The sequence below is a fragment of the Rhinoraja longicauda genome, chromosome 15 (assembly GCF_053455715.1).
Source record: "Rhinoraja longicauda isolate Sanriku21f chromosome 15, sRhiLon1.1, whole genome shotgun sequence".
In the NCBI taxonomy this organism is placed as follows: domain Eukaryota; kingdom Metazoa; phylum Chordata; class Chondrichthyes; order Rajiformes; family Arhynchobatidae; genus Rhinoraja; species Rhinoraja longicauda.
In genome coordinates this window covers 37,364,113-37,391,159 of record NC_135967.1, presented here as the reverse complement: position 1 = coordinate 37,391,159, position 27,047 = coordinate 37,364,113, and the positions used below count along the sequence as shown (strand labels likewise).

The 27,047-nt window shown below is 40.8% G+C and overlaps 1 protein-coding gene across 3 annotated transcripts in view; it reads right to left on the bottom strand.

The window, feature by feature from the left end:
* Positions 1–27,047, bottom strand: part of LOC144600657 (phosphatidylinositol-binding clathrin assembly protein-like) — an 83,594-nt gene that overhangs the window by 36,638 nt on the left and 19,909 nt on the right. For all 3 annotated transcript variants that reach the window (XM_078412505.1, XM_078412508.1, XM_078412506.1), the window contains exons 2-8: positions 16,219–16,361; positions 8,763–8,838; positions 8,441–8,543; positions 6,394–6,487; positions 4,786–4,897; positions 757–863; positions 505–546 (exon numbers count right to left, since the gene is read on the bottom strand). In XM_078412505.1, the coding sequence (XP_078268631.1) occupies positions 505–546; positions 757–863; positions 4,786–4,897; positions 6,394–6,487; positions 8,441–8,543; positions 8,763–8,838; positions 16,219–16,361 (677 nt within the window). The remainder of the gene's footprint in view (positions 1–504; positions 547–756; positions 864–4,785; positions 4,898–6,393; positions 6,488–8,440; positions 8,544–8,762; positions 8,839–16,218; positions 16,362–27,047) is intronic.

Sequence of the window (27,047 nt, the reverse complement as noted above, 5' to 3'; positions counted from 1 at the left end):
ACACAAAAGGTTGGCATGATTTTTAATGAATAGGTATCCAAACATGTTAGGTAGAAAGATGAGGGGATAATTCAAAGCAGCATCCCTACATATAATCAAAAGTACACTGATCATAAGTCTGATCCACCTGATTTTGAGCTGAACGGTGAAAGCTATAGTAATAAAAGCAATAAAGCATGTACGTTTACATGCTATTTGGGCATTATAGACAGAGGTACTTTAAATTAATAATCATTGTAAACTACCTCCCAATTCTGTAACATAGCTATAAAAGTTAGAAAGGTTAGTGTTGGGGTACATTGACCAGCTACCCTTTAAGTCCCATTCCGTTGAAGGCAATATTTTAGCACTACTTCATAAACCACAATGTAAACAAGCACGGACTGAGTTCACATACAGTATACATGAATAAAATCATGTATGCACAGAGACTCATGCTCTCTGTAGAAAAAGAAAACTTAAAACCCAGGAATGGATAAAGCTAAATGATATATGTACACTGACCTGAGATAGATCTGGAATGTCACCCTGATCAATTCCAACTTGCTGTGTCAACAAAGAAAAAGTTCACATTACTTCATGCAGTGGCAAGTAAATAAAAACGGAAAGTGACTTGCATGCTTATATAAATGCTTAATATACAAGAAAGTAAAGCGGAAGAGTGTGAAGGAGACGGGGGGGGGGGGGGGGGGGGGGTGGGTGGCAAAGCAAAAATGGGTTGCGATGGACCACAGATGAGAAAAAACTGATGTTCACCTCTGCAGTTTTGAGGAATTCAGACAGCTTTGTCATTCTGGCCAAAAACTTTTTGTATATGTCCAGGGCCTCCTTGCACTGATTTTTCTTCATATCGAAGTATTTCTCTAAAAGAGGGTAATTAAGATAAGAGATCTAGTACCAGGTTTTGAAAATTAGAAGCATTTGAAGAGTTGATTTATTTTTAAACATTTAAATTCTTAAATATGCATTTGTTCCATACCTGCCACTGTATTTGTTTTTAAAGCAGCTGCAGTCAGAACCATTGAAATGCATGAAAACAGGAGATAAAACATACCTAATTAACTGCAACATTGCTGTCGAAATTGGTACAAGTTTTAAGTATTTAAAAAAAATAGCTAATATCCCAAAATGCAAATTGCATTTCTTAGATAAAAAATTGATGTTAACTCTTCTCCACTATGTCTCCTAAAATCTATATTATTTCACGACATATGGGAGCACTAATTTTCTGGACAGTATCAAGAGATTCTAAAGTTCCGAAATAACCAGGAAGGAAATTCAGTTTGGTTCTATGAATGTTCGTTTCCCTGGTTCCCAATGAAAAACGATACACACTATCATTTAAACTTGACTCCACATAGCTTAAATTGAAAAGTCAATTATAATGGCTTGATACACAAAATAAATTGGTTGAAGAAATATCTTGATGCTTATCTTACAATTAAATCCTCTAAAGTATAATTTGTGCAACAGCTGGGCTGGTCTATATTTTAAGTTAGACAAAAAGCTGGAGTAACTCAGCGGGTCAGACAGCATCTCTGGAGAAAAGGAATAGGTGACGTTTCCACCCGAAACGTCATCTATTCCTTTTCTCCAGAGTTGCTGTATGACCTGCTGAGTTACTCCAACTTTTTGTGTCTATCTTCCGTTTAAACCAACATTTGCAGTTCCTTCCTACACATACCATATTTTAAAATGTTGGCCTGCATGGGTCAACTTAAAATTCAGAATTCTGTTCACTTTATACACTAGTTCAGGCTAATTCATAGCACATGCTGGGAGCTGTACCACTGAATGATACAGAGTATGATTATTTACAAGATGAATCACCATTTCCATAATATTAAAAATGTTGCCATCCTATGACAAGTAAGATATGGGCATACTTTGGACAGTTGAGGAGGTGGTTTTCTTTATTAAAACAGGGTTGTCAATGGAAAGGTAAACAGTTAATGATCTGATGCCAGCTATAGTTATTTGTACTGTTTCATCTCTGTATTCCAACAATGCTCTCATTCACAAAAATTCAAATGTCTTAAAAATAAGTCAAAACATTTAAAAGATAAAGAGGTAGTCAAAGTCAACCTAAAGTAAAATAGTATAACCAAACCTGACAATTAAGAGATCATAAATTAGAATTAAAATATTCAGGAAAGATTGGCATTGTTGGCATGCATGGCAGAAAAGTAATTTCACAAGCAATTGTTTTTCCTTAACCATCCAGGAAATATCATGTACTTATCATAAACTTTATTTCCACCAGTCCAGGAATACAAAAGATGAAATTAAAAGGGCAAGATCTTAGAAGGGCTCATGAGAAACGAGTTATATTTAACGACTAATATTTTCCAGGTTTATACCAACAGCTCCCATGATGTTTCAAGCCGTGGGTTCGGTCTTTACAACAAAAGTGGTCGCCCCTGTAACTGGGGGCGAGTGGTGAGCAAGGGGCTCGGCTAGGTTGTAGGGTTGAGAGGATTGTGCTAGAATGGATCCCACGTCAATATTGTATTAAATTTGATTCATAATGATCTTGTTCAACAGACACTTCCAATTTTAAAAACCAATAGAAAATCTCTGTGTATACAATGATATGGATTCAGTATCACAATAAATAAAGACAATGATATATGGACAACATTTGAAACCGTAAATATTTAATGACAACAGACAAATAAGTGGCTTTTCTCATTTTGAATTCTCACTACACACAAGGGCAGAAGTATATCCTAAGAGACACAAGAGCCTGTAGATGCTGTAATCTGGAGCAAAAAGCAAACTGCTGAAGGAATCCAGCAGGTAGAATAACATCAATGGAGGCACATGATTTGATGATGTTTTGGGTCAAGACCCTGTGTCGATCAATTCTTTTTATCTCCATGGATGTTGCTTGACATTTGGTGTTTCCCCAGCAATTTGTTTTTTTTGTTCCAGTAGTATAAGAACACTGATTATGTATTGAGGCTTCATTTGGAAGATGTACAGGTTTGCCACAGAAGACATTAATTATTTAAAATAATTTATTGTTTAGGTCAGAAACCATTTGTTTAGACTGCAGACTGATTTTTGCACAACTAATTCTTCACAAAGATAAATTGCTGAAGCTACTGCGAGTTGTTTCCAATTCTTTGATAACATCTTTCTGTCTATTATTAACAATATAAAGCAAATCTTTTTAAGATTAATCCAAGGATAGGAAAAATGTTAAACACTCATCACTACGTATACTGTGCACACCACCGTGTAATGTCAAATCTGAATGTCACTGAGAAAGTTAGAATGAAATCTTGAAAATGGTAGACACAAAATGCTGGAGTAACTCAGCGGGTCAGGCAGCATCTTGGGAGAGAAGGAATGGGTGATGTTTCGGGTCGAGACCCTTCTTCAGACTGATGTCAGGGGAGGGCGCGGGACAAAGATAGAATGTGGTCGGAGACAGGAAGACCAGTGGGCGAACTGGGAAGGGGATAGAGAGGGAAAGCTGGGACTATCTGAAGTTAGAGAAATCAATGTTCATACTGCTGGGGTGAAAACTAACCAAGCGAAATATGAGGTGCTGTTCCTCCAATTTGCGTTAGGCCTCACTCTGACAATGGAGGAGGCCCAGGACAGAAAGGTCAGATTGGGAATGGGAAGGGGCGTTGAAGTGCTGAGCCACCGGGAGATCAGGCAGGTTAAGACAAACTGAGCGGAGGTGTTCAGCGAAACAATTGCCAAGCCAGCGCTTGGTCTCGCCGATGTAGAGAAGTTGACACCTGGTACAGCGGATACAGTAGATGAGGTTGGAGGAAGTGCAGGTGAACCTCTGCCTCACCTGGAAAGATTGTTTGTGTCCTTGGATGGAGTCGAGGGGGGGAAGACAGGTGTTGCATTTTCTGCGGTTGCAGGTGAAAGTACCTGGGGAGGGTGTGGCTTGAGTGGGAAGGTCTTGAAAATGGTCAGTGACTCATAACAGCAGGCTATGAGTAACAGCAGGTTATGAGTAACAGCAGGTTATGAGTAACAGCAGAACACCTTCGCTCAGCCCACCTGAACCAACCTGATCTCCCGGTTGCTGGACACTTTAATTATCCTTCACATTCCTAATTATGGGGGATAATGCACAAAAAGTGGCAAAAATAAAATTAAACTGAAAATAGAATTGGAATGTTTAGTTCTAATCAAATGATCACAGAAAAACTGGCAAATGGTTGCTTCCGTTTAAGCTGATTTTTAAAAAAAATCACTGGCCCAATCTTCACTCCAAGATCGTTTGCCTCCACAAATAGAAATATGCACAACAGCTCAAGAGCTTTATATCTTGCAGAAAATTAAACTGGTACAAAAAATGTTTTGCAATATTTTGCATGAAGTAGTTGAAATAAGGGATTCTGCTGATGATGACACATATTGGAGGTTACGTAACAGGATGTATATTTGGACAAGGCACTTATGAAATGCCAAGTGCAAGCACTTTAGAAAAGGCACTTAAGAATATACCACTAAGCTATTTTACACTTGCAAGATTTGTCCTCACAACAGATTGTAAAACCATTTCAAATGGTCAAACAAGAATGTTGTTTTCACTTTTTACACTTGGATGAAAAACGCTGCCATGATTTTTCCCAGTTACATCCGATATCAAATTAATTGCAAACCCATATCTGCGTGGAATAGATTACTGTAACATCCTGTTCAGCAAAGAGTAATCTGTTATATTGTAACAACCATTCTGTGATAATTAAACCATGTTCAAATCGGAAAGTATTTTAATAAGTATATGTACACATACACCCAGTTGCCTACCCAGTAAGTTGATGATCCCTTCATTGTAGGCAGCAAAAAGCCTGATAGAATCTTTGAACAGTAGCATGAAGGCAGCATTTATTACTCCGTTAGTTAGTTCATTAGGATTTGCCTGCATTCAAAGAAGAAAGGGTACATTAAATATTGCAGACAAAATTGACAAGCTTTGAATGAACAGTTCATGGACCTGGGCAAACCGACTTGACATCTGCCAACACTTACTGATAAATTGTGTTCTTTGACAAGCCTGCTGAAAGAGGGCTGACCCTGTGTGCACAGTGCACCACTCCCAATTATCAGCCAACAGCAAGGTTAAGTAACTAGCTCTGGTGATGGTATCATTAAAGTCACACCCATTACAGCCCCAATTTTTAATTTATCCAAAGCCCATAAGTACAGAATGAATGGGATTTGGTTATTCCATCGCAAATATTCAGACCACATCCGAGCCAAAGATCTTATTTATTCATTTACTATTTGCTTAAGCTATTATTTCAATAATTGACTTCACATTTTTGCATAATTGCCAGTATTTTCTCTAATGGAAATAGAAATATCTATAAAGAAAACATCTACCAGCTTTTAATACAATCGCATAAATTGACCTATATCTAACAATGAAAAACTAACATCTTCAGAGGATGCAGTAATAATTTTATGTTATTTTAGTCTAAATCTAAAGCTGCTTCAACATTCCACATTATCTATATTCTGTGACAACAACAACATCAAAACCCAAATCCTTCAAAATAGCAATAAATTGAATGCTTTTTACACAAACCAAGTGAAATAAGTAATTGCATTCTCATGCTTACTTGTCTCTATCCCTTTCCAACTACTAATGCCCCCACGGCCCAGACTGAGATAGCTGTCCAGTTCCTTCCCAGTGTCTCACTCAGTCCGAGGCCTAGTGGCACCAAAAAATCTCAGGACAGCCTGGATTACCGAAAGAGATCCTCATTAAGATGCATACAGGTAGGTTAACTCCTGGCATCCAGGCAAGGGACGAACGAACTGGCCACCTTCTGACCAGAAAAGCGCTTCATCTACTCGGATACCAGTTACAAAAAGATATATATTCCAATCATTAAAGGAACACATCGACTACACTTCTTCGCACTCTGCTTCCTGCAAAGACTCTATCCCTTACTCCCAATTCCTCCGTCTATATCTCTCGTTTCCCTTATCCCTAACCAGTCTGAAGAAGAGTCTCGACCCGAAATGTCACCCATTCCTTCTCTCCAGAGATGCTGCCTGTCCTGCTGAGTTACTCCAGCTTTGTGTCTATCTTCGGTTTAAACCAGCATCTGCAGTTCCTTCTTACACAAAGCAATTTAGTTATTTATTTGGATAGAAGCTTCAACTCCCACTACATGCAACCAATGGAGACTGACATTTGACTCTAAAACACCATTAATTAAATAATCACTTGTGCAGCTGGGTTATAAGACTGCATGTTTTGCCATAACAGAGGCAAAGTGCAAGTTCAGTTTTATTTGCAGAAACGCACAACAGCAATGAGGTGTTACATGCATAGTCACTGACCAACTCCTCCAGATGAAGCAGCAACATCTGGGCAATGATTATAAGAATAATACTTGCACATACATCAAAATCTAAGAGTGCATCAAGCTGGTTCTGTATTAGAGGCAGCGTCTTCAGCAACTTCTCAGTATTCATAGTTCTCATTACTCCATCCGTCCTACATGAAAACACAAAATATCAATGCATATTTCATTTCATTTATATACTAACATTATTCGCTGAAAATTATTTTTGTGTCATCTGATTGCAGAGAACATGCACAACCCCCAATTTATTTTTAAGTATGTTACTAGAAATTAAAAGCATTTATTTTTAGAAACATAAATATGTAAACATGGGCCTCAATCCCAATCAAATATAAATTCAAGCACTTGTTCACTGTCAGATTACAAAGATGAACATGTTGCAATTCTATTCTGATCCAAAATTATCAAAAGTTTGAGCATTTTTAAACAGAATACAGACATTTCATACATTTTAATAAATTGTATCAGATTTTCTCTGATGTTGCTTACTAAATTAGAGGATATACAGGAGTTTTTGCAAATTAATCATTGGGCTGAAACATTAAAACATTTTCTCACTGATGTGGTCTAACCTCAACATTTAACATTTTTATTCCTACCTCAAAAAATGACACAGAGGGCAGAATCATAAATATAGTTAAAGAGCCACATATAATCATTACACTTTAAATAGATTGAAGAAATTGCAGATGCTGGGATCTTGAGAACAAATAAGGTGCTGGAGGAACTCAGCAGGTCAGGGAACATCTGAGGAGGGAATGGAAAGGCGATGTTTCAGGTCTGGAACCTTCTTTAGAGTAGGGGGAAGAAAGCTGGAGAGGGGTGGTAATGGGCCAAAGTCTGGAAAGTAATATGTGGTTGCAACCGATGGAGTAGTGATTAGCATACGGGTGGTGTAAGTGGCAAAGGTTAGTGATGCAAAGGAGACAAAAGGGTGTTTGATAAAGAGAGAAGAGGAGTGAAATGATGCAAAGTTGGAGTGAGGGATATGGGTGGTAGGGAACAGGAGGGTGGGAAGGTGATGTGGATAAAAAGGTAATATGGTATTTGGGGATGGGAGATGAGTGTAGAGAAGCAGGGTGACTAGGGTGGTGGAAGAAATGTACAAGCACTGTAGTGGGGGTGGGTGGTAGGCTGTCATTACTTGAAATTGGAGCAATTAACATTCATACCATTGGATTGTAGGCTACCTAAGTGGAATATGAGGTGTTATTTGCATGTGGTCTCACTCTGGCAACGGAGAAGGCCAAGAACCGAAAGGATGGTCTGGGCAGTTAAAATGGTTGGCTATTGGTAGCTCCGGTAGCCCTTGATAGTACTGAATTCAGTGATACACTTCAGTGATTATTATATTATAAATATCTAGTTATAAATTATTTATGTTCACTCAGCTCAGTTATCCAACAATGCGATTGCACATTTTTAAACAATGAATGCAGTGATATGACTGCAGGAATTCGAAGGATAGATCCTTCAAGGAATTGACTATTCATTGACTCAGTCAGATTAAAACATTTCTTCCTAATTTGGAATTGACATGTGAGACTATTTAATAGATTATAGGAGTCAACCAGCTATCAACGGTAAACATTACCGTTGTTGTTCTCCAGACACTACCTGGTCTGTTGAGAATTTCTTGCATTTTGTATTTTCATTTCAACATTTAACTGAGCAGGTCTGGCAGCGCGGATCAGTGAAAACGTGGATAGGCAAAGTTTCAGCCCCCTTATAGATATGCTATCTGACCCACTGAGTTACTCCAGCAATGTGTTTTTTACTCGATTCCAACATCTGCAATTCCTTGTATTTACTTTAGCATTTACAGATTTGTTTTTCTTTATTTGTACCAAATATAAATGTGTTCCACCCATTGCATTGAAATTCCTTGGCAACCCTGAAAGTTGTAAAAAAACATTCAAATAATAGTCTTATCGTGATTTAATTATGGAGTCACTTCCAAGGAACTATCATGTACCAAATTAGTACACTTTTTCAATGATTTTCATTAAATAAATTTTTAGAATCAATTTTGTTATCCTGTTGTGTTTATTAGTATCCAACTAGTTCAGCATCACTTGTCATACCCTCTCTTCATTTTAGTGAAGTCAACCGCCATTAGTCTGTAGGAAAGTGCCTTTTCATTAAGGTATCTGCTATACCGTCTGATGAAAGTCGACATATCATATCCTACAAGGCAGAAGAAAATGTGGTCACTGATATTTGTCATGCTTTTCACTCAAAAGATTTATAAAGTTCACTTCAGTTACTCTTTAAAAACAAATTCGAGTACATGTAAAAATCATCAAACATTATTTTTAAAGGTTCAATTAAGCCATTAACATTAAAAACAAATGAAAATCAGCATTCATATCTAAATACCTCTGTGCTCTTCCCTCACAAACCTACCTTGCATGGCACCTTTATCCAAAAAGTTATTCAAGTTGAACAATGTGTTTCTTGAAGCCAAATACTGGATAAACCGCTGAGGGAGAGAGAAATAAGGTTATTATTTGGAATTAGAGACTAGTATTAATACCAAATTTATTTTATCTAATGTACCTATCATAGAACATATTTATTGTTCAGCTTTTTCCAAAATGGACTGCTGGTTCTGACGTAGTCAGTCCTGAACTGAAAATTTCTAAAATGAATGGAAAATAAATTAATAGCAAGTCCAAAAAGAAGCTTTGAGAATGTGATTGAATGGATAGAGCAATAGTGTTGAGCGTCATTTTACCAAAATTAAAATCTCCATCAAACTTCTTAAAATTAAACTCAAATTTTGTTAACACTAACTCCAAAACTGAACTAATGGCCTCCCTTGTTTCAGGAATATCAGCCATAGGGGATAATTTTCCAGCATGGTCAATGCTTTTTTTTTACCCTTTTCCTGACTATAAAAGTAGCTCTTATGGAGTCCTCTTAGAGGGCTGCAGTGAAATACATCTAGCATTCTTTCAGTAAACGGAAAGTATTGTAAAAGGACAAATCTATGCTATATTGCATGGAGGGCAGAGTTCTCATGGAGGCACAGGCAGAGAAACCTGCACAGGTTTCTGAAAGACCGTGCATACAGGAGGCAGCTTCCTTCTGCAAAGTGCATTGCATGCTCATGCTGGGATTGGAGGTTCACTGTGTCATCCTGTACGCTTGTTTACCATTTTGATCAATCTCAGGCCACAAGCTTCCTCCGACAACTTAGTGATGTGGATCCATTTACTCCTTCCCCAACACAACCTCCACCTCTCCCGTGGAAGCTTTGTTAACATATCTAAAACACTCCTTGTGCTTTTCTGGTAATCTTCTGTCACTGAGGTTGGAGAAGATCGTTTACTTTGAGAGTCTGGTATCAGACATGCAAAAAAATGTGACCTGCATGCATTTAACTAAGTGGCATTGGAGCTTTGATTATAAGATTATTGACCTGGGAGAGGCTTCTCATATTGGTTTATCTTTCCTTGTATAGCATTGGTGATACCTCTCTGGTGTTTTAAGGTAGTCCATGTTTCTAAAGTATACATGAGAGCAGAAATCATTGTTGCTGGCAGTCCTTGCATTTTATACAGGCTGAGCCATCAGGGAAGCACTGTTTAAAGCCCCTTTATTAAAATGATTAATTTCCCTTAAAGGATGAAGTGGATTATAGTTCTGAAGCTGTACATGCAAATGTCATGTAACAATCTGGCCATTATATCTCCATCAAATTCATTATAATACCTACAGCCAATAAAAACTAGTCTGGATTCTAAAAGTAGAGAACATCTTCTACAGTAGAGAATACCTGACGCTTATTTCTATTTTGACATAGACATGCAGAATACCTGCCAGAGTTTTTTTTAAACTGGAGAAATGTCAAGGGTACACTATATGGATTTCTTATCTATATTTGCAAAGACATAAACTTTGATTATTGTCGAGTAGCTACTGATGGAATCTGCAACAGGCTGGACAAAGCCAGCACTGGGATTCATTGATTAGAGTCATAGAGTGATACAGTGTGGAAACAGGCCCTTCGGCCCAACTTGCGCACACTGGCCAACAACGTCCTAGCTGCACTGGTCCCATTTGCCTGGGACTAGTGTAGGATTGCAGGATTCTTTCTTCCCCAACCCCCTCCATGCTAACAATTGATTGTACAATTGTATCACTAAAAAGTGCATCAGGCTAACAGCCAAGCAATTCAATAATTCAACAGTAAGGTACAATTCCTTTGAAAAAATATAAAATTCATGAGTCAGCTCCAAAGCTGTTCAGAGTTTGGTGAGAAAAGCATTGGCTACAGCAAAATGACACACCCCCAAGTTTCAAAAGACAGTTAATCTGATTACTCAGATTCCAAAACTTGAAATGTCAAAACAGAAAGATAGAAACAGCACTGAACAGAAGTCACAGGATCCATTATCCATTCCACCTCAATGTGGGCTTGGGTTCCTCTTTGACTGAGACCCCCGGGCATTTTATGCTGCAGTGCATAATTTAACTATTCCCAATAAATATATGTTTTCTATCCAATCTACAGAATCCAGCCCACCACTAGCATCAAATGTGACTGAGGTGCTTATTTACCAGATTTAAACTTTGGCAGTAGAACTTTAAAAAAAATTAATTTGTAAAAATAAATTGGCATCTTTCAGAACTATCTGTCTAGAGCTGACAGAGCCCTCATGGGCAGTATCAAAACAAATCGCACCACTTCATAATTTTACAAAATAGTAACAGCAAACAATCCACTGAGATGAATACACATGTGGAATAGTAAAATACAAACAGAAATCTAGCAATCACTATAGAAGACTAGAACAACCTTGCTTGGCAACTGCAAACATAATTTTCTTACTCTTAAGGGCTTGTTTGTTTTATCATGCTTCATGAGAATATGACAAATTTCTTAAAACTGAGCTGATTCTAAACATATGTGTATATCTGTTGTGTTAAAAGTTAGATGGGCACAGGTTAAGGACTGGACATAGAATGTAATTTTATTTTTAAAAGTTCAGTCAAGATAAAGTAAAAGATTCATCTTTAAGTTTAGTTTCGACCCACTGAGTCCGCACTGACCAGCGATCCCCGAACATTAACACCATCCTACACACACTCGGGACAATTTGCACTTATACCAAGCCAATTAACCTACAAGCCTGTACTTCTTTGGTGTATGGGTGGAAACTGGAGAACCCGGAGAAAACCAACGCATGTCATGGAGAGAACGTACAAACTCTGTTCAGGCAGCACGATCAAACCCGGGTCTCTGGCACTGTAAGGCAGCAACTCTACCACTTAACAACAGATTTCAACAAAGGAATTAATAAAGGGCAGGATATTTAGACTAGTTATTAAATCCACCATTGTCGTAATTAAAACAATTCACAACTATGCTTCCCTTAAGTGAATCGTACAATCTTTTGGATTATAGCTGTATTGCCATTGCAACATCTTTGGGGAGAAGGAGAAGCTAGGATAAGAAATCCAAATTTTGTTGAGCTGTTGTCAATTGCCAAGCTGGTTCCTGGATAATCGATTTCTATTGCATGGTGTGTAGAGATAAATGATTTATCAACACCACCATAGCCTACAACAAAAGCACCACCCAAGATCATCATACCACAGCCAACATATCGTACCGCTGCCTCAGCCAAATCAAATTAAGCGCGTTAAGCCTGCTCCGATGCAATGCAGGTTTTGTGCTGTAACAAAACTGTTTCCAGAAAATCAATTAGAGATCCTCAATGGTCATTCCCTTTGCACACTGGGAGATTTAGTACTTAAAAAGTACATAACCTGTCAGATCAGCTCAATTGGATTTTTTTTATTAAGAGAGTTATCCAGGGGTAGAATCCTATAATCAACATCATGAACAAAACCTAGTTGTTTGAAACCATCTTCATTCTGCATCATGGCACATAGAATACTTTACAACATCCTTTCTTTTGGAAAATAAATTAAAAAAAAGATTTTTCATCAAAAAACTCCAGATGCTAGAAATTGAAAGTAAATAGACAATGGTGGAAACAGTCAGCCGGTCAGGGAGGATCTGTAGAAAAGAAAAGCTGACATTTCAGGTCAATGACCATTCACGAGAATAGGTCAGAGAGAAAACAAGTTAGTTTTACGTTGCGGTTAAGGTGTAGTTTGGGAAAGGTTGGATACGACAAAGGGAGTATCACTGAAAAAGTTTGGCAAATTGAACAAAAAACAGTTCAATATTACAATAGAAAGCAGCTCTCGTCTCAGCTTATGCAAGCCTCCTGCAGCTGCACCTTTGATCTTGAGAAAGTGAGTGGAGTTGAAACAATGTTCACATTCAAACAAATGAGTAGACTGGCGAAGGGGATCTGTTGGGTCCTGTGACCATCCTGTTATGGGATGGAGGGGTAGTGTGACTGTACTTCCTTTGTAAATATGAGCCAGTTAGGTTGAGGGAATTTGAAACTGTTAAAGTGGAAGAGGGCAGTGGAAAAGGGGTTGGACTGGGGAGAAAGGATGGAGTAAAACCAATTTAGTGGGGCATGAGCAGGCTGAAACAATGGGTCTACTCAGACAGTTCAACTTGTTATTCTTAATTGTACCCATGAAAGTGACGATGGGCTGGTTTCTTGAACAGTTGCAGTTCTCTGCTGAACACATTCTCGACCTGAAACGTCACCCATTCCTTCTCTCCAGAGATGCTGCCTGGCCCTCTGAGTTACTCCAGCTTTTTGTGTCTATTTCCGATAGTACTATTGGGTGTAGAGTTCAAGCATTTAGATCGTGATAAAGGAATGAATTATATTTCTAAATTAGCGTGCAGTAATTAGCCAATTTGACCAGTCTTTGTGTTTGTTAACAAAGGTCACACCTGGCCAATTTTACACACCGTCAGGTAGAAACTGGTGTTTTAACTAAACATAGCACAAAAAGTAAGGAAATTTGTGTTTGGTAGATTATTTCTTTGTTGTAACAATGCTTCTTGGCAATAAATCTTATACCGTTGGAAAGCCTGTTTATTTCCCTTTTAAATGGTGCCACATTTGTAAGGAACATGCATTTGTGGGATGAGCAGCAGAGCTGAGTATATGGGTTGCGCCCATGAAATTTTTTCCAAATCTTCTCTGCCAATGCCAAACAGCTTATTCTGCTGTTGCTATTGACTCTTGTTTTGAGCTTCTGGTATCCCCAGGTGCTGACAATCAGGTGCCTGATTGGCACCTGATTGGCAGCATCTGTGAGCATGGGCCCTGCTACAGTGGTCAGTAGGTGTCTGCTCCAAGAATCAGCATGCCACGTTTGACTGATCTGGATAGGGCCCGTGCGATAGGGCAACTTCAAGCAGGTGTTCCGCAAAACCAAGTTGCGGCATTATTTGGAGTGAGCCCTAGTACCATCTCCAAAGTGAAGGCCAAGTTCCATATAACGGGGGATGTCAGAGACAGGCCGCGAAGTGGGCGTCCCAAGAAGACGACACCCGAAGAAGACCGTTTCCTCACCCTGTCAGCACTTAGGAACCGTAGGCTGTCTTCTACAGATTTGCAGTCAAGGTTTGCAGGATGATATGGCCGACGGCTCTCTGCTCAGACAATTCGGAACAGACTGCACGCAGCCGATCTCTGGTCTCATAGGGCTGCCAGGAGGCCTGCCATGACTGCCCTTCAGGCACGTTTGCGCTGGTGTCGGCAACACGTGCACTGGAACCTGAACATGTGGAGGAACGTTATGTTCAGCGGTGAGTCCAGATTCTGCCTACGGCAGTTGGATCATAGGGTCAAAGTGTGGAGAAGACGCGGAGAACGCTATACTGATTGCTGCACCGATAGAGTAACATCTTTTGGTGGAGGCAGTGTGATGGTGTGGGGCGGCATCTCCCTCACTGGAAAAACGAGGCTTGTCATCATTGGAGGCAATCTCAATGCAGAGAGATATCGAGATGAGATTCTGCAACCAGTGGCAATCCCATATCTCCACAGTCTGGGACCGAACTCTATCCTCCAAGATGACAATGCTCGCCCCCACAGAGCAGGGTTTCTCAGAGACTACCTCCAGAATTTGGAAGTGGAGAGGATGGAATGGCCTGCCGGCAGTCCTGACCTCAACCCCATTGAACACTTGTGGGATCAGCTTGGGCATGCTGTTCGTGCCAGAGTGACCAACACAACCACGTTGGGTGATTTGCGACAAATGCTGGTTGAAGAATGGGATGCCATCCCACAACAGTGTGTGACCAGGCTGGTGACCAGCATGAGGATGAGGTGCCAGGCTGTTGTGGTTGTGTATGGTTCTTCCACACGCTACTGAGGCTCCTGTTTATTAAATGAATAAATTGTTAAATTGCCAATATGTCTTGTTTCTTCAGACTTCAATCATCCAATCCACCAAACAACACCGAACAAGAGTCAATGGCAGAATAAGCTGTTTGGCATTGGCAGAGAAGATTTGGCAGATTTTTCATGGGCGCAACCCACATACTCAGCTCTGCTGCTCATCCCACAAATGCATGTTCCTTACAAATGTGGCACCATTTAAAAGGGAAATAAACAGGCTTTCCAACGGTATAAGATTTATTGCCAAGAAGCATTGTTACAACAAAGAAATAATGTACCAAACACAAATTTCCTTACTTTTTGTGCTATGTTTATAATAGGACAGCTTGGCTACTGGAACAGCTACTCTAAAGTGCAGGTCTTCAGTGCCATTGAGGGCATGTTGTCTGTTTCCATAGCCTTTGCAAATAATAAGTGCTGTTGGTCATTACTTGATATCCAATGGAGTGATATGAATTTACAGACTTCTGTTTGGATGAGAGAGGGGGCAGGAGGGGGTGGAAATTGCAGGAGAGAGCCAAGATGATCATCCATATGGTGCTTATGGCTGAACATAGCAGGAAAATACCAGGTTTCATCATTGGTTTCTACTGACCCCTAATCTCAATGAGGGAAATATAACAATGACGTCAAATATGACAGGATAGCAACAGTTGAATGAGTAAGCATATTGACATTGTCACTAAAGCTGTTATAAGTAACTAGACAAAGTGTCAGTGTTGGGCCCATTCCCCCACCCCCGCATTCTCTTCTCCCCCAGCCCCCTCTTACTCTCCCCCACCCCCCCTTTCCTCACCACCCCCTTTCCCCCACCACCAACCCCTCTCCCCCCCACCCCCGCTGTCCCCCTCCCCAGTCACACTCTCCCCCCCCCCCACCCCCATATCTCCTCCTCCCACCCTCCCCCCCCCCCCCACTCTAACTCTCCCGGAGTGGCAGACTACTGGAGACGGGCTGCGCGGCTGTGGCCTATCCGAGCTGGGATTACTCGCGGTGGTTGTGGGGGAGAGGGGAGACAGAAGCGAGGGGAGAGAGGAGAGAAGCAAAGGGAGAGAGGAGAGGGGAGCCCCTGATTGTGGGCAGGCGGCTCCGTTAACGACGTCCATCTTGTTTGTGCGAGTGAAGAGAGAGCCCGGGCTCTCTATGGTGACGTCATACGCACAGCAGCCCTTGGAAAAAGGTCTTTAGAAATGAGATTTTTGAACTTTAAAATGTCTAACTTAAAAAATATAAGATGGATGTAAATAAAACTTGGTCTAAACAGTGGCTGTGAGAGTGGTGATTAAGGTGGCACAAAAATTGTGGCGCTATGGTTTACCGTTTTGGCAAAATCACAGAAATACATAGATACATACGGATACATATGGATATATATATATATAATTTGAAACAATTACTTTATTTCTCCCTCCCCAAATGCTGCTTGACTTGCTAAATATTTCTATTTTTATTTCTGATTTCCAGCATTTTTTTTTTTTTTTTTGCTTTCCAAGAACAGAAAATATACTTTTTAAATGGGAGGCGCCAATGATCTCTGCCCGAGATTTAAATAATTTGATAACACTTACCTCATTCCCATACATCATCAAATGATGTGTTGTTATTAATGCCTTAAACACCACAACCCAGCTGGTGTTGGTTGCTCTCTCAAATAACGTATCTGCCATCTGCGGTATGTTCACATTCATCTCATTGGTACACTGGATCAAATCTAGAAAAAACCAACAAAATGACAAATAGGATTGAGATCTATGATACCTTGAAATTAAACTTATGCATAGGATATTTTATTTGAGATTTTCCAAGCTCTTCCACCTCCTGGTTACACTCTCACCACATCTAACCCCTCCACTGTAATACCTCATTGGCTATCCTCCCTCAGATCTCCCCCAAAATCCTAGCTCTAAGCCTCCCATCAACCCCCACCAAATCAATTATCTCCCTTACCAAAATAGTCCTCCACTCCCACCCACAAACCCCGAGTGATTATCTTTCTAATTCAGATACTGATAGGAGATCACAGAAACGCTAGCCATGAACAAACACTTTGGGCTTCATGAACAGCAAAACATCAGAGCCTAGGTTGGTGGGCTGATGGTTTGTTGCAGCTGCCATAATTTGGACACACCCAACTCAAAGGCAAATACACAAGATAGCATATGAGACGCCCATTTCATTCGCCATTACTAACAAACATCATATAGCAGAATAACAGAGGTGGACAGAGAAAAAGTTCCTATACACTGTGCGAACAGCATGCCAATTTCAAATAATCTTGTAGATAGGCAAAAAATGCTGGAGTAACTCAGCGGGACAGGCAGCATGTCTGGAGAGAGGCAATGGGTGACCCTTCTTCAGACTTATGTTCCCTTCTCTTTCTCTCCACCCGTCTCCTCTTCCGATCCATTCCTGATCCTTCCATTTTAGTTCCCTTTTCCACACAACGTAACTAGCCCTTCCTCAGTCATTTCTACGGCTTACCCCTCCTGGTTTCCTCCACCTATTACCCACACACTTTACCCTCGGCATCTATTTCCCCATCTATTTCCATCTGCCTATCTCTCTTTTAAATGGATCCCATTATTATCGACCATACTTATCAGATTCCAGAACTTGTAGCCTTTGTCTCCCCCGCTCATCACCCTCTGGCCTCAGTCTCCACCTTTATCCTCCCCCTTCTCCCCACCTGTATTCATCCACACTTTTTTCCCCGATTTATTCCCTTGTCTGCTTCCATCTATCAACCCCTTATCTGTTGCCCAACTCCACCCCCCCTCACCCACCTAGCTACATCTGCCAATCATCTTGCACTCCACCTCGGTTCACCCATCACCTTCCCCCTCTTTTCACTCTGGCTACCGCCCCTTTCCACTCTCTATCCTCTAGGCCTGAAATGCTGAAAATTCCTTTCACCTCTACAGAGGCTGCTCAATTTATTGAGATGCTCCAGTAGCCTCATCACCTTCTCTAACCTCAGCAAATGTATCCGGTGTTCCCGATGCAGCCTCCTGTACATGGCAGAGACCAAGTGTAGACTTGCCGACTGTTTAGCTGAACACTTGCGCTCAGTATGCCAAGGCTTGCGGGATCTCCCGGATGCTAACTATTTTAACTCCCTTTCCCATTCCCACAACTGACCTTTCTGCCCTGGGCCTCCTCCATTGCCAGGGTGAGGCCACATGCAAACTGGAGGAACAGCAACTCATACTCTGCTTGGGCAGCCAACAGTACAAACATTGAATTCTCTAATTTTAGGTAACCTCTCGGCCCCCCCTCCCCTCAAACCAAGACATTTGACATTTTCAAAATGTACACTGAAAACTAGTTTCTACTTCTGGCAGTCAGATGGACAACATCTGAGCAGACTGATGAATTGTAGGCCAAGAGGTGCAAAGTGGACAGCCGGTCGGTACTTGTGTCAGCTCTGCAGCACTATTCACACTGACAAGATGGTCATGACAAGGTTACTTTGTTTCCCCAGTCCCATGTATTACAGCAGACATGTAGGCTTTACAAGGCTCAGCTTCCGAGGACCATTATTCCATAATGCAATCCGAAGCTGTCAATAGCTATAATGCATTCAGGGAGCATGTCCCATCTCAAACTCAATCCTCAAATCCAAACTAATGCTCACCTTGCTTTTTTAAAATATATTTGTCTGTTTTCTCATGTTATTCAAAACTGAGGGTTTGTTATATGCAAATACAAATTCAGTACCATATTTTGAGTTATTACAGATAAATATTTGAACTTACTATGAAATTAACCAAAACTTTTCAGCTTACAACCACAAATAGAGCATTATCATTGCTCTTTAAATTAAAGGTGGAGGAGTAAATACGAGGACGATGTGGTCCATTGAGAGGCAGTCAACTTGATCTTGACTGCGTGACAACTCCAAGAAAAATGCAGAGAGCCTCACCAATCCACACATGGCCTTTTTTTTAATACATCAAAGCCTTTGATTCCATCAGTGGAGAGGTACTGTTGAAACATTTTCCTCAAAGTTGGTTGCCTGTAGAAATTTGTCTCCATTTTATCCTTGAAGCATGACAACATGGAAGCCAAGATATTAACCAAAAAATTTACAACCAGTGAAGACTAGTTTCAAATAAATCATTGCCCCAATATTTTTTTAAATCTTTGAATATAACATTGCCTCTCACTTTAACAGCATTGGAGCTAATCTTCAAAACTGATGAGAAACACTTCAGGTTACAGTTAGTAGAATACAGAACCATGGCTACTCAACCTCGGTAATTGAGATGCTGTATGCAGATAGTACTTGGTTTGTCCCGGCTCAGGAAGACCTTTCACTTAGGCATTTAAGTCAATGAGCCTTGAATGCAAAATAAAATTTCTTGGCCAACTTATTCCCGCAATGCAGCCACTGAAAGTAACTTATTCCTGCCATCAGTCACTGAAAGTAAGCATGCAGGCACAGCAGGCTGTGAAGAAAGTTCATGGCATGTTGGCCTTCATAATGAGAGGATTTGAGTATAGGAGCAAGAGGTCCTTCTGCAGTTGTACGGGGCCCTGGTGAGAGCACACCTGGAGTATTGTGTGCAGTTTTGGTCTCCTAATTTGAGGAAGGACATTCATGCTATTGAGGGAGTGCAGCGAAGGTTCACAAGGTTAATTCCCAGGATGTCATATGATGAAAGAATGGAACGACTGGGCTTGTATGCACTGGAATTTAGAAGGATGAGAGGAGATCTTATAGAAAAATATAAAATTATTAAGGGATTGGACACACTAGATGCAGGAAACATGTTCCCGATATTGGGGGAGTCCAGAACCAGGGGCCATAGTTTAAGATTAAGGGGTAGGCCATTTAGAACTGAGACAAGGAAATACTTTTTCACCCAAAGAGTTGTGGATTTGTGGAATTCTCTGGCTCAGAAGGCAGTGGAGGTCGACTCACTGGATTCATTCAAAAGAGAGTTAAACAGAGCTTTCAGGGCTTGCGGAATTAAGTGATATGGGGAGACGGCATGAATGGGGTACTGATTGTGGATGATCAGCCATGATCACATTGAATGGCGGTGCTGGCTCGAAGGGCCAAATGCTGCACCTATTTTCTATGTATGTAAAGGTCAACACTGACGATGAAATTCATCGCTATTTCAATGCGCCAACAGTTTTTGGGGAAAAAGGGTATTTTATGATCATATACCTGGTGTTAATATTATGGTTTACCGGGCAGCACTGATTCCTCCCTTCTGGTGTGCCTCTGAGATCTGTACCACCCAGATCAGGCATGTCAAGACACTGGAAAAGTACACCCAATACTGTCTCTGCAAAATCCTCTAAATTCACTGGAAGGATAAGCAACCTATAACCATCTTCCATGCCAGTATGAAGGGCCTAAGTACACCCAGCCAGCTATGATGGGGAGGCTTCACCATTCAAAGGGATGATACCAGACTCTGAAAACAGACAGATCCAAACTCCAGGCAGAGGAAAATATTTAAGGATGGAAGAAATGCAAAATCTTCATTTGCTTATGGGAATTACTTTCCCACAACCACTCAAATTGGAGCATTTGAAGACCTAGAGGCTATGTATGATCAGTGTCACAGATGTGAGATTGGCCTTCCCATGGAAAGCAAATAGAGCCAGTGACTCTATCCAGTCACTGGCTAGAATATGCAGAAGATGCACAAAATGCTGGAGTAACTCAGTGGGACAGGCAGCACCTCTGAAGCGAAGGAATGGGTGACATTTCAGGTTGAGACCCTTCTTCAGGCATCTTTAACCTCAGTCAAACAAAACACGAAGTGCTGGAGGAGCGCAGTGGGTCTGGCTGCATCTGTGGAGGGAATGGACAGGCAATGTTTCGGCATCCTTAACCTCTTCCTACTCCAATCTAAGCTTCCCACATGGTTTAAGAATCAACATGTATAAAATAAAATTTCTTGACCAATTTGGTCCTATGTTGCAGCCTACCATGCACCAGCCTTGCTCTCTGGCTCATCAGTAATCACACCAGATATTTAAATTGCACATTCAGGACTGTCTTTGACAGTCACACTCTCTCAGGACTTGCCAATAATAATGTAAATAATATTTTTAAAATTCAAAAATTATAATAAAAACACAATTTTAAAAAGTTTATCAGCTAGCAAATAAAAACCTCTCATCTAGTAGATGATTTCTTCCACTGATTTCAATGAGCTTGTTGTACCTGCATCACTCAAACCTGCAAACACATGAGACTGCAACTACTAGAATCTGGAGCAAAAGATAGATTTCCAGTCCTCATGCATGGTCTTGACCCAAAATGGTGACCATCTTCTTGCCTCCCACAAGTTCTATAAGTTTATCTTTTGCTCACATAAACCCAATGTGGGTTCTACGGTTGAATTTCCCAGTTAAACAGCTGGGGAATCTGTAAACACAAGGACATGCAGGTGCTGGCTTACAAAAAAAGATAAAGTGCTGGAGTAACTCACCAGGTCAGGCAGCACCTCTGGAGAATATGGATAGGTGACATTTCAGCTTGGGTCCCTTCTTCAGACTGACCTGTGCTAGGTTTAATTATCCTGTTGGATTCCATGAAGAGTCCAAGTGGATAATGCTAAGAGGCTGCACAGTGGCGCAGCAGTAGAGTTGCTGCCTCACAGTGCCGGAGTCCCAGGTGTGAACACTGGATGGAGATTGTATGTTTCCCCTATGACCGCATGGATTTTCTCCAGGTGCTCCGGTTTTCTCCCACACGCCAAAGACGTGTGGGTTTGTAGGCTAATTGGCTTCTGTAAATTCCCCCTAGTGTGTAGGATGCGAAACTGGAAAAACATAGAACTAGTGTACAGGTGATCGCTGGTCGGCACAGACTCGGTGGGCTGGAAGGCTGTTTCCATGCTGTATCTCCATAATTTAAAAAAACAAAAGTCTTGAACTTGGCACTCTACTGAGGAGAAAACTGCAATCAATCACATATCTTGGAGTAAGAGTTTCTTTAAAATACTTTAAAAAGCACAGGCTTCCCTCTTAATAGGAAGCTCAGTGATTGTTCAATTATTTCCATCACTATGCAGTGAATCTCTTCTCAAGACACCTCTTTCCCAAGCTAAAAACCATGAGCTTTATCTTTGCGATGCCTCCAGCACTTCAATAACTCCTTTGCTCCCCGTGACTAGAATTCAATACAGCAAAGTGCTGTCTCACCGGACTTAATAAAGTTCAGACCTGCACCTGTGTAATCTAACCCTGCAAAAATACAGTCAGATAAAAATAACACTATGTGTTTATATGTGGGTGGGTGGAACCCCCCCCCCCCCCAAATATTAATCATTTGTTGATAAAACAATAATTAAAAAACACTTCATTGATTCCTTTGTGAACCTAATAAAAATCTGGAATCCTGGTGTGACAATGAATTAGTCAAGAATTTGTGTGCTTGAGACACAGTTCAAAGAACATGATAACATAACCTCTGATGTTCTGGGCAAATTACATCCTTCAACTGTTGCCATCAGAAGCACACTAACTTATCATTAATTTTATTCAGCACACGGTAATTGCTGTGGTTGTCTACCAACTTCCGGCTTCTATTTCAGTTGTGCCACATTGCACGTTGTGTGGTGTAGGGAAGGTGCATACATTTTGCAAAATAGTGTGCAGAATTAGGAAGTATTGAGTTGGAATATCCAACTTTGTATGTGCTTCAGCATAAAAATGAAAAATATTGTGCCTTCACTACTGATGTAAATACAGCTCATACACTGATGAGCCAAAACATTATGACGTGATGAACCAAAACATTATGACCACCTGGTCCTCCGTGTGCAGCCCCATACACAGCAGGATGCAATGCACTGTGTATTGTGACACATTCCTCCCTTGACCACCATTAAAAATTTCTGTGACTTGTGCCACAGTAGACCTGCTGTCGGTTCGGACCAGACGGGATAGCCTTCGTTGCCCTCGTGCATTGAAGAGCCTTGGGCGCCCAACACCCTGTCCCTTTGTGGTTTGTCCCTCCTCGGACCACTGTCGGTAGGTACTCACCACTGCTGACCGGGAGCACCCCACAAGCCTTGCCCTTTCAGAGATGCTCTGACCCAGTCGTCTGGCCATAACAATTTGGCTCTTGTCAAAGTCGCTCAGGTCTTCATTCCTGCCCATTTCTCTTGCATCCAACACATCAACTTCAAGAACTGACTGTTCACTTGCTGCCTAACATATCCCACCCCTTGATAGGTGCCATTGTAACAAGATAGTCAATGTTATTCACTTCACCTGTCAGTGGTCATAATGTTTTGACTCATGGGTGTATACAAAAACAGCTACCTAACATTATGCTGCAATGTTAGTGCAAGCTCTGCGACCTTATGCACGGAAAAACTGATGAGATGTTACACTTGCTTATGACTACTGACAGCAGAGTAGGGAACATATTCTGTAATATTTTTGAAGGGACACATTGATAACAAGCAACATAAGTATTAGCAACATAGAATAAAAGCCAAAAGCCGACAAATGGATATGCTTCTTGGAGTGTAAGTTAAGAACCAGTATGTTGCAATACAGATGACACATTCTCAATGCCCATAAATTCTATATACTGTAGTATGAAGTTAAACAAAAATGTATCGTATTTATTTGAGCACTTTAGCAAGTTTCAAATTCTGTATCATAGTCATACAGCATGGAAACAGGCCCTTCAGTCCACCTCATCCATACCGCATCCAAGACAGTCCCATTTACCTATGTTTGGTCCATATCCCTTAAACCTTTTCTATCCATGTACCTGTCCAAATGGCTTTCAAATGCACCTCCACAACTAATGCCTCTGGCAGCTTGTTCCATACACTCACGGTAGTGTATATAATGGTAACTGTAACTTTAAGGACCAGAATGGTGTGATTTGTGTCATGTGATATATTCATCATCTTATCAGTCTCATGAATATGTGTGAGTATGCGCAGTATACTTCTGTAAAATAAAGAAGACCCACATTGGCAACAGTGTGTACTGAAAACCTGTGCTTGTTTCTATCTAGATACTCCTGTCGTAATATCTTACACTCACCACCATTTGCGTGAATCATAAATGCACAATCCTAATTGTGGTTGCTAATTTAATTATTTTCTTTTAGAATGTTAACCATTTAGTCATGGTTAGCAAATTGCTTTTTGTTGATTTAATTTAAAATTGGTGCAGTGATGGAACAATGTGCTCTACTTCCTAGAACAGAAATAGAGCCCAAGAAATGTTGAATATTTTTTCTGTGTTAATTAAAAAATGATAGCACATATCATTTAGACAATCGACAATAGGTGCAGGAGGAGGCCATTCGGCCCTTCGAGCCATTCAATGTGATCATGGCTGATCATTCTCAATCAGTACCCCGTTCCTGCCTTCTCCCCATACCCCCTGACTCCGCTATCCTTAAGAGCTCTATCTAGCTCTCTCTTGAATGCATTCAGTGAATTGGCCTCCACTGCCTTCTGAGGTAGAGAATTCCACAGATTCACAACTCTCTGACTGAAAAGGTTTTTCCTCATCTCAGTTCTAAATGGCCTACCCCTTATTCTTAAACTGTGGCCCCTTGTTCTGGACTCCCTCAACATTGGGAACATGTTTCCTGCCTCTAACGTGTCCAACCCCTTAATAATCTTATAGGCAAGTGTGATCAATAGCTGAATATTTGTTGCACGGGTTTCATTATACCGTCCTACTTGTTCAACAGCTCTTATCTTAATATCTTGGAATTGCCCATTAATACTGGGGGATCTCCCACAACCATAAGTGGCGAGAGGGTTAAATTATGAGAAAAAGATAACATAAGCAAACGTGGAGAAGCTATTAGCAGGAGAAATCAAGAACAAAGGGAAATCATCTCAAAATTACACCATCCAGAAACCAAATCTAGAAGGATTTTCTCCACATAAAGCATAGCATAAATTATTTATCAGAGATGCCATGGATACCTGACAATTGGATATTTCAACAACTCAAGATTTTGTTTTCTACTTTACGTTTGTAACAATACATGCAGTTAAGTGACTCTGAACTCATCTACAAACCAAAGAGCATAGGAATAACCTACATCTATATCACAAGTGTAATCTAAAATATCTCACAATAATTCAAAGGTACATTATCAAACAAATCTAAAAATATATCAGAGCAGAAGAGCTAGGTTTCAGACTCAACTTAAATGATAAAAGATTGAGATCTGGGGAGTAAATTTCAGAGCGCAGCACCTCAACTGCTGAAACCACAGCTACGGGAAGTATAGCAATTAAAATCTGAGGATGCAAGTGTTGAAATTGCTGCTTGTGCAGATAACTCACAAGAATGAAGGTCTGAGGTTAAGAAAAAAATCCTTCAAATTCAAAACATTACTTATTAAAAACCCTGTGGTCCAATAAAGTGTTATAGAAAAACAGAACTTGGAACAAATTAGAACAAAGATGACAACAATTATGGATTAGAAAATGGGAACCAGACAAGACAACTAAAGGCGACAAAGGCATGACTGAGGGATTCAGCAAATGACCTAAGAAGGGGTCGAGGTGAGCAATGTCAAGAGATGGAATTAGGTGGCTCAATAATGACACTGCTAAGTGGTCAGAAGAGCACCTGGGGTTAAATCAGACACCCGGGATTGACAAATGTAAAGTTCAACTTCAGACACCATCGGGAATAGAGAGGCCAAGGAATGGAGGAGGCAGCGGAAACTACAAACAATTGTGTGGCAACTGAAACTGGAATGATCGTGACACTAAATTGACCACAGCTTTTGGCATCTGCATGTGGAATTAGGAATTGAAATCCATATGTTGCTATCACTGATCGTCATTTTATTTCACTTCCTGGTTTGTCTGTAAGAATTATTCAATCTGATTGGACGCTCAGCCTGCTTCCTGACATTACTATTGGTATTCATCTGATATCCCAATTTTAACCTCTACCAACACCAACCAAACACCAGCCTGTCAATGAGATTATAGATACCTTGGAACATCTCCATACTCTGCTTAAGACATTCCCCAAAACACCTGTCATCAAACTTGGTCTGTTTGGTGAAAGATCATTTTGTCTTATCATCTTTTTCAGTTTAGTTTAGAGATAGTGTGGTAATAGGCCCTTCAGCTCACTGAATCCACACTGACCAGAGTACTTAAGGAGGTGGCTCTAGAAATAGTGGAAGCATTGGAGATCATTTTTCAATGTTCTATAGATTCAGGATCAGTTCCTGTGGATTGGAGGATAGCAAATGTTATCCCACTTTTTAAGAAAGGAGGGAGAGAGAAAACGGGTAATTATAGACCAGTTAGTCTGACATCAGTGGTGGGGAAGATGCTGGAGTCAATTATAAAAGACGAAATTGCTGAGCATTTGGATAGCAGTAACGGGATCATTCCGAGTCAGCATGGATTTACGAAGGGGAAATCATGCTTGACAAATCTACTGGAATTTTTTGAGGATGTAACTAGGAAAATTGACAAGGGAGAGTCAGTGGATGTGGTGTACCTCGACTTTCAGAAAGCCTTCGACAAGGTCCCACATAGGAGATTAGTGGGCAAAATTAGGGCACATGGTATTGGGGGTAGGGTACTGACATGGATAGAAAATTGGTTGACAGACAGAAAGCAAAGAGTGGGGATAAATGGGTCCCTTTCGGAATGGCAGGCAGTGACCAGTGGGGTGCTGGGACCCCAGCTATTTACGATATACATTAATGACTTAGACGAAGGGATTAAAAGTACCATTAGCAAATTTGCAGATGATACTAAGTTGGGGGGTAGTGTGAATTGTGAGGAAGATGCAATAAGGCTGCAGGGTGACTTGGACAGGTTGTGTGAGTGGGCGGATACATGGCAGATGCAGTTTAATGTAGATAAGTGTGAGGTTATTCACTTTGGAAGTAAGAATAGAAAGGCAGATTATTATCTGAATGGTGTCAAGTTAGGAGGAGGTGTCAAGTTAGGAGGAGGGGGAGTTCAACGAGATCTGGGTGTCCTAGTGCATCAGTCAATGAAAGGAAGCATGCAGGTTCAGCAGGCAGTGAAGAAAGCCAATGGAATGTTGGCCTTCGTAACAAGAGGGGTTGAGTATAGGAGCAAAGAGGTCCTTCTACAGTTGTACCGGGCCCTGGTGAGACCGCACCTGGAGTACTGTGTGCAGTTTTGGTCTCCAAATTTGAGGAAGGATGTTCTTGCTATGGAGGGCGTGCAGCGTAGGTTCACTAGGTTAATTCCCGGAATGGCGGGACTGTCGTATGTTGAAAGGCTGGAGCGATTGGGCTTGTATACACTGGAATTTAGAAGGATGAGGGGGGATCTTATTGAAACATATAAGATAATTAGGGGATTGGACACATTAGAGGCAGATAACATGTTCCCAATGTTGGGGGAGTCCAGAACAAGGGGCCACAGTTTGA